The sequence below is a fragment of the Drosophila persimilis genome, unplaced genomic scaffold, assembly GCF_003286085.1.
Source record: "Drosophila persimilis strain 14011-0111.01,24,50 unplaced genomic scaffold, DperRS2 tig00000000-arrow-pilon, whole genome shotgun sequence".
NCBI classification, from domain to species: domain Eukaryota; kingdom Metazoa; phylum Arthropoda; class Insecta; order Diptera; family Drosophilidae; genus Drosophila; species Drosophila persimilis.
The window spans coordinates 13,324,442-13,332,778 of NW_020825288.1; the positions used below are offsets into that span (position 1 = coordinate 13,324,442).

Sequence of the window (8,337 nt, forward strand, 5' to 3'; positions counted from 1 at the left end):
TCAGCCAGAGACACGACAGTTGGCTTTCAACACACATCTGTGAATGATTTGCTTTGGGAGACATCACACTCGACCTCCGCAAATATTGATGCCAAATGAGTTACAGCCGCAATAAGTCATGCTTTAGTTTCCATGGGAATGCTCAATCAATTTTATCGACGGGTGGGCTTTGAGTTTAGACAGTAGTGGGTAGTTCTCACAGACTGCCAGAGCATATTTATTCTGCAATATAGCTCAAGTATATCTGTGTCTGTGTTCCTCTGGGATCTCTGGTACATTATAGAACACCACGTGCGCTGGTTATTTCATGGATGATCCCCATCCGTTCAGATCCTTTGTCCAAATGATACGATAAGCTTTTCAAGGGTTATCCCCTTTCTTTGGTTCTACAAAAATGATGCTCCTCGATTCAGTTGTAGATTCGTTTTCATGGATTCAATGCATACAAATTTATATTTTTAAGACTTTCGATGCCTATACAATAAACACAATTCAATAGGTATGGCTTAACTTAAGCAAAAAACAATAAAATGGTTTCCCTACAATGGTCTCACTGCCGGTTGCCGTGCCTGCCACCAGTCGCAGACGTATTCCCTCAGGCTGGACAGGGCGAGGACGGCATGGACATCGAGCTGCTGTTCCTTGGCCAGCCAGTCGCAGTATTCCGAGCGAGGACACGCTGCGGAGCCACCAAAGTTCTTCACATAGCGGATTCCCGGCAGCTGATCGGGCCAGTGCCGCGCAACGCATTCGAGGAGCGCATCCAGCTCGTCAGCGGACAGGAGGCTATGGTGGCCATCCACCGAGGAAGTCTTCCAGAGAACGTTGAGCAGGCGAGCCAGGCTGGCCCCAGAGATGCGCGGCGAGAGCCGCGGCAGCAGTTGCAGGACCAGAGAATGCACACGTGATTGAACAATGTCATAGTTTGGCAGCTCTGAGCGGGAGGCGGCCGCGGCATACCACAGATTGTTCAAGATGCTGATGATGCCCTCGATGACGTCGAACTGATGGAACTCCGTGTGGCAGATGACGCCGACGAGCCACGAGTAGATGCCCACATGCTCCAGCATGATCTTGACGGCGCCGGGGATCTTCGCGCAGGTGGAGAGCACCGAGAGGAGCAGAAGTCTGGTCTCCAGCGTGCCCAGCTCGCACGTGTAGAAGGTGAGTAGCACCTTGAACGTGTTGGTCGAGACCAGCTGGAAGAGATCGGCACTGCTCTTGATGCCGCAACGGAGGAGCTCCACCATGAAGTTACGGTACAGATGGTGCTCCGGTTCGTGCGAATAGAAGAACACGTTGAAGTCGGGTATGGTCTGGAAGTTGAAGCTCTGCTTCAGCCTCAGGTACAGCATCAGGCGCTTGTACAGCAGATGCGTCGGCTCCGTGCTCAGGTTGAAGCTGTGTGCGATAAAGAGGGCCGGTATTAGCGGCACTCGCGGCGTGCCTCCATGCGTGCCCCTCTGTGCGAGCCACGAGGTGCGCAGCTCGTTCAGTCCCGCCTGGATGTTGTCGTAGGCCTGCGACCACAGCGGACGCTCGTAGAACTTCGAGAGCTCGAAGTGGGTGCGATAGCGTTGCTGGCAACTGGCGGCCGCCAGCCGCATGTCCTTGTCCAGCGAGGAAAGGGCACAGAAGCTGACTGCCAGGAGACCGTTCTGGACGGGCCAGCGGGCCCACACCACCGAGCCTGGGGCAAAACAGTGCAGCATCAGGGGCAACAGGAAAGCCGGGTCGTAGCAGGACTCGTATATCTCCTCCCGCTTGGGGCAAAGACGTCGCACATCCTGGGGGAAATCGTGGCAGCCCTGCTCCACCATTTTCTCCAGAGGATTGTCGCCGAATCTTTGGGATTTCTTCAAGGGATTCAGGAACTCAACTTCGGGCAGCTGCTGGCTGGCATGCAGGCTCCTCCAGATTGGGAAATTCTCCATGGTGTACACGCTGGTTTCGCGCACAATCAGGGCCATCACCTGGGCCACATTTGTCTCCTGCTGCTGCAGCTTTACCCGCTCATCCTCGTCCGCGGCTCTGAGGGCATAATGGGCCACGGCGCTCTCGCCCCATATGAACGGGCGGAACTTTTCCAGGCCCACGTCATGCCGCTCATAATGCTCCAGCAGAGCCAAAGCATAGCGATCGGCGGCCGAGAGCTTGGCATGGTAGGCTCCAAGGATCACGGGAACGTGCGACGACCGCAATGCTGTGGGTCCCTTCCTGGCCAACGTCTCCATGAGCTGCAGGAGATGTGTTTTGGTGTCGCTGGCAGCACCCAGGAGATGATCGAAGCAGCACGAATGTGTGCAGATCATTTCGTAGAGCAGAGCTGGCGTGGGATCCTCGCCCTCTTGCCTATCCGGCGTGCAGTCGCCATAGAGACGATCGCACAGGAACGCCAATAGCTTGAGGATAAGTGCATTTGTTTGATCCTGCTGCGGCTGCTGCTCCTCGCCCAGATGCAGGGCCAACTTCAAGCAACTCTTGCAGAAGTTCAGCCATTGCGGGGCATTCACCAATCGACTCCAATCCAGCTGCAGATCCTCGCTCTGGTCTCCACTCAGCCACCACTCGTAGCAGTTCCAGGTAATCTGCTCCAGTTTGCTCATTTCAAGAGCCTGTTTCTTCAGATCTAGGGCCAACATCTGGACGTTCAGATTCACATAGTTGACGAAGACGCTGCCCTTTTGTTTGCCATCCTTGGCTGCGGCGAACGCCTGCCAGTAGATCTCGCGCAGTACCCGGATCTGGAAGAGCTCCACAGAGTCGAGCTTCAGCTGCTTCTGACAGTAATCGATGCACTCTGACTTGGGCATGCACTGGGCAATGAGCAGGGCACTGGCCTCCGCGTGCTCCCGATAGATGAGGGCCGCCTTCTGCGGCTTCTCTATGCTCTTCATGAATCCGTTCTTGTACGTCTGGTAGCAGCGCTGAAGCAGCGCCTGCGGCACTTGATAGTTCTTGGACAGGGCAATGTCCAGGAGCGGATAGACAAGTTCCTTTTGCTCCAAGTTCTCTGGCAGCAGCTCCACAAACGTCGCGGAGAGTCCGGCCCGACGGTCAAGCAGCAGGCTGGCCAATCGTATGGCCGACTTGCTTATCTTTCGCGTGGAAGTGAAGAAGCAGGCGAAGAAGCTGCTATCGCACTCAACCAGGTGGTGATGGAAGTTGACCAGGAACTGCAGAGTGGCCGCCTCCAGGGGCTCCAGTTGCTGTTCGCTGAGCTCACAGAAATCCCCGTAGTAGTCCAGTAGTCTCCTGAAGGATTCCCTGCAGTCGATGGGCTCCTTTAGCTGGCTCAGCCGGTTCAGCAGCAGCAGCAACAGCTCGTAGTAGTGATTCGGTTTGCTGTTGGACATGTATTCCTTGGCCTGCAGCTTGGACGTGAGCAAATCCAGCATCTGAGAGCAGCCGCTGGCATTCACCTCGAATGTTTCGACCAGTGCCACACACTCGCTGAGTTGCTGATGCTCCTGCGGCTTTTCCACGGAAGAATCCAAGGCAATCTCCAAGGCCTTAATCAACTGCAGTCTATACTTGGCCGTGAAGCTGTCGAACCGTGGCAGACTCCGGCAATATTCCGTCAGGCGCCGCAGGAAGATGACGTAGTTCAGTCGATTCTCGCTGGTTTCGCTCAGTATCTGGGTGGGATGCAGCGGTCCAAGGCGGCTGTTGTAGATGTAATGGAGCAGATGGTGGGTGTGGGTCTCGGGCTTCTGCTGATCATCCTCCTGTTGTATCTCCTCCGCGCCAGCATCCACTTGGCTGGCGATTTGCACAAATTTGATGAGATAATCTGCCGTTTGCTCTGCTTGCGTCTTGGTCAGGCGCTGCCTGGATAACGACTGGATGAAGACGAACAGCAGATCTTGGACATAGATCATGTTGCGTCGCGGGTTGCTCAGGCTGAAGTGCAACGGCATCGTCTGTCCCTCCTCTAGTTTCAGCTCAAAGTGTTTGCCATCCTCTGGCTTGAAAGTGATCTGAAAGGCCTGCGAATCCTCAGCAGTTAGAACCTTTCGGAGTTCCTTCAGAAGCGGCCATTTCTGAGCAATGGCAGCGGGAAGTTTCTTGGGCTTCTCCTCCTCGTTGCCGCTGCCGGGCAACCAGCTCTTCATGTAGTCGTGATATTTCTCCAAGTGTCCATCGTACAGCTGCAGAACCTGCTCCGGCTGGCTGTGGTAGTGGAAGAGCATGACAAAGACCTGCTCCACATAGGCATCGTACGGCGCCTCAATATCCACGCCCTGCAGCAGCAGGGGCATCATCTTGCTCAGCATCAGGACCTCCACATACGACTGCACTGTCTGGCCCGCCTTGATTTGGGCAAACAGTTTGCGGATGTTCTCGCTGCTAATGGCTTCTGTTGCATCTGAGGCATCCAGTTCCGGCAGCTTGATCTTCCGCCAGTCGAGGCACAGAATGGTCAGCAGAATGCTCACGACATTCTCCACAGTCTCGGCATCGAAGCCAATGAGCGATTCCAGCCAGATGTTGATCTCATTGCTGCAGGAGTCGAACAGTCCAGTGTTTAGGAAGAGGCGATTCAATATGTTGCCGGCCTCCGCCTTAATGGCCACATCTTCCAGCATATAGGCCTTGATGAACGAGCGGAAGACCTTCCCAAAGAGCTCCTCTTGGGGATTCAGAGACATCGGGAACAGCAGCAATATCGTCTTGATCGACTTCAGTTCCAGCTCAACTTTGACGAGCTCCTGGGGCTGATCGACGGCATCGAAATCGGTCTCGTAGAGCGGCCGCAAAACCTCCAGATAATCGAGAATTTTACTTGTTTTGTTGACAAATGCTCGATTCTCTTTGCACATGAGCAGGACCAGATCCAGGGTGACGGACAGGCACTCTAGGACATTCACTTCCGGCTGATTCTGCTGCTTGATGGCCAGATAGAGGGAGTACAGGATCGACTCGATGGTCGGAAAGTGCACCAGCAGGTGGTTCAGCAGATCAAATTTGAATTTACGCATCGAGTTGCCTGCCTTCTTCGACTGCTCCCTGAGTGCAATGGCGCCCACATAGTTGCTGTACTGCCTCATCATGGCGAGGAGCAATCGCTGCACGGCCAGGCGCAGTTTGAAGTCCTGATTGTTCAGCATGCCCTTGCCCGTAATGTGGAGTAGCCCCTCAATGGGCAGACACAGCTCCTTGATCCAAAAACCGAGGTCCGTCAGCGTCATCTTGTTGAATGCGGTCGACAGGGAGCTTGGGGGCACGGCGTCTATGATCTGGGCCAGAAAGAGTGCCGCCTGGGGGATATCGTTCATCGGCACTTTGCTGGGGCTTATCAGGCAGGAAAAGTTTCGCACCGTATTGCGTCCCAGATCGGGACACGCAGTCAGGGTCTTGATAACCAGTTCCGTCTTGCGTGGATTGCTGTAGGGTTTGTAGAGCGAGCCCAGCACCTTGCCCTGCAGCTTGTTCTGCTTCTGGCGGTAGTGGGTCATGGCATCGAAGCAGATTCCATGCTTGCGGGAGGTGAGCAAGAGCAGGAGCAGCTCATGGACAGCAGCTGCAACAGCTTCGGCTTCCTGTTCGTTCGGCTTTCCCTTGGAGTGGTTGCTGACGAACAGAGCTGGCAGGCCACTTGGACCCTCCCAGTCGTAGAGGCGCCGCAGGGATTTGCAGCATTCCAGATCAAAGACCAGGACCTTTTTCGTCTTCTGGATGTCGGGGTTTTCCAGCACATATTGCCTGAGTGCGTTCAGCACTACGCAGACGGTGACATGGTCGTCATACACCAGTCCCTTGGCGAGCACTCCAATCAACTGACCCCGATCCAAAATGTTTCTTATGAGCAACGCATTGCCATCGACTAGGAACGCCAAAATAAAGTGTATGTACGCCTTGCGGACGGTTTCGTCGTTCTGGTAGTCATTCTTTGCGTGGGACAACATCTGATGCATGACGCTCACATTCGAGAGGATGTCATAGGAGTTTAGAACCTGACGTCCTAGCTGCGGCTCCACGCACACAATCGCCGTGAGCAGCTTGAGTGCGTTGCGGCGATGGCTAGGCCGCGACGACTGGAGCAAGTTCTCAAGCACTCCGCCATGGGCTTTCAGAAAGTAGCGACAGCCATGGGCCGCAGACTCGATGTGACCCTTCTGATTACTGAGTATTTCCATCACGATGCGGTGCAGTGCCTCGGTTAGGTAATCCACATGCAGAATATTGCTTTTGTCGATGCGTTCAAAGGCCTCAGCCAGCTCCAAGGGTTTCCCTCGCTTCTCAATGTACTTGGCAACGATCCTGGGACGCGTCTTGCACATGAACAGAAAGTGCCGCAGCTCTGGATGGATGAAGAATGGGCTATAAGAATAACCAGCTAGAAAAGTGGCATTACCAACCTACCAGTTATAAAACTATTGCTACGGAGCTTGGTGCGGAAATTCATCATTTTGAAATCGTTGGGAAAATTGGGTGTATTCTCCTCCGGTTCAATCCCAGAGTCGGGGCTTATCTCTGCTTCATCCAGTGCGTGGTCACCGTCTCCCTCCGGAACCACTTTCTTTGGGTGCCTTTCCTTACGTTTCTTTTTCTCTGCGGATGGAGGGGCGACATCCATTTCCACCTGTTGCACTTCTTCTGCATCATTACCAGATGTTTCTAACCTATTTACCTTTTCCTTAGGAGACTCTTCTTCTGCATCCTTTACTTTATTCGCCTTTTCCTTCTTTTTCTTTGGCGTGTCCGACTCTTTGGGAATCTTTTTCGGGACCACTACCTCGCCATCATCGAGCTGCTGCTCCATGCTCGTCGCTTCATGTTTCCTCTTGCGCCGATTCGGTTGTATGGCCATTTTGATATGTTGACAACACGCTTGTCAGATGGCCGGAATATCTTCAGCAACGTCCCTTACTCTATTAAATAAATAAATGCACTTTCAAGGAATTTGGAATTGCGGCGCGGCACACACGTGCTGTGAACGATGAATGGACTTAACCCACATAGCCCCCGCTATTTAAACAGGTGAACAACTTGAGCGGAAAATAATGCTAAATGCGAAATATTTTTAAGGGTTCTTCCTAACCTAACAAATAACCCATGATATCTTTCACCTAAACTCCACTAAAATCCTTCAAGTTTCATCCTCTTCGTAGAGGGTATTTCAATACCCCTTGGTCGAGAATGGGTTAATTGGCCACGATCAGAAGTAAAATTCCTCGATTTTGATATTCAATTATATCCAGCTAGGCAGTAATTATTAATGTCTTTTTTACAGATTGAGAGCTTTGGACGTATTTGATTGGTTCTGCTAAATTTCATTATGATAGCTTTAAAACACAGATTTACCAGTATCTGCATTCATTAGTGCCTGGGATGACAAACATTACCTCAATTCTATACTATCCCTTGCCCCAGGGTATGCTCATTCAGCGGCTTGTGTGCTGCTTGTACAAATCATATGTTGCTAACGGCCTTCAATACTATCGACTACATAATCGCTAGAGCTGCGCGCCGAAGTGGAATTTGAATGAAATCTAGTGGATTGTGGAACAAATTGACTGCTGCATTAAAAAGACGCCAGGTAGCGTGTTGGTGACCAGTGATCAGTGCTGGAAAATGGCGTACGAAAATCTTAAAAGCCGAAAACGAGATAAATATGTTGTTTAAAATTTTCTATAATGGAGAACTAAGATCGTATTGAGAATACATATAATCAGTTTAACGTACAAATACAGCTGGTCTTAAACACTGAGCGTCGTTCAAGAGTCGCATGCCGCATGGGCATATGACTCATGCGAACGGTTTTTTCCCATTTGGCAGTTTCTTCTACGTAATCGCTTCCTTTCTTTTGAATTGTTCATTGGCCAACTAATCATCCTCCAGCGCTTCATTCGTAGCTCCACTGGGTCCTCCTCCTCCTACTGGGGCCGATGTGGTGGGCACAGGGAACTCCGGCAGAGTGGAACGCTGTTTTCCCGGAGCCGGGGGAACGGGAGGTAAATCAACGGATTTACTTGTGGCTGTCAATGTTGTTTAGTTAGACCTCGTTGTTTATGTTTAATCAGATAATCTGATAAGTGTTAATAACTTACCCAAACAACAACCCATTATACTTCGCAGAGCAATTCCCTGTAGAGCGTGCAAAATTGTTGAAAGTTCTTTGAGCACTAAATCAGGCAAAATCAAATCGGGGGCCCATTGACTCGGTGTACGTACGTATGAGTACACCTAACGTGCAAACGATTCATGGCTTATTGATAAGACGCTCATTTCTTTTCATTTTCTTTTTGTTTAAAATGTAAAGTGGGTTATTTATGACCGTGGGTATGGCAGCTATCAGTTTGAAGGTCCGCAAGGGTTCTATGGGCCCAATAG

General features: G+C 51.7%; 2 protein-coding genes across 2 annotated transcripts; both read right to left on the minus strand.

Moving 5' to 3' along the window:
* Positions 1-434: 434 nt before the first annotated feature.
* On the minus strand, positions 435-6,937 carry LOC6587370. The gene is made up of 2 exons (XM_026994972.1): positions 6,367-6,937; positions 435-6,304 (listed from the first exon to the last, which is right to left on the minus strand). The coding sequence occupies exons 1-2, from the start codon at positions 6,812-6,814 to the stop codon at positions 540-542; spliced, it is 6,213 nt and encodes a 2,070-aa protein (XP_026850773.1). The 5' UTR covers positions 6,815-6,937; the 3' UTR covers positions 435-539.
* A 694-nt stretch (positions 6,938-7,631) lies between these two features.
* Positions 7,632-8,194, minus strand: LOC113567368. The gene is made up of 2 exons (XM_026994980.1): positions 8,055-8,194; positions 7,632-7,982 (listed from the first exon to the last, which is right to left on the minus strand). Exons 1-2 carry the CDS (start codon positions 8,068-8,070, stop codon positions 7,831-7,833), a joined length of 168 nt encoding a protein of 55 aa, XP_026850781.1. The 5' UTR covers positions 8,071-8,194; the 3' UTR covers positions 7,632-7,830.
* Positions 8,195-8,337: the final 143 nt, after the last annotated feature.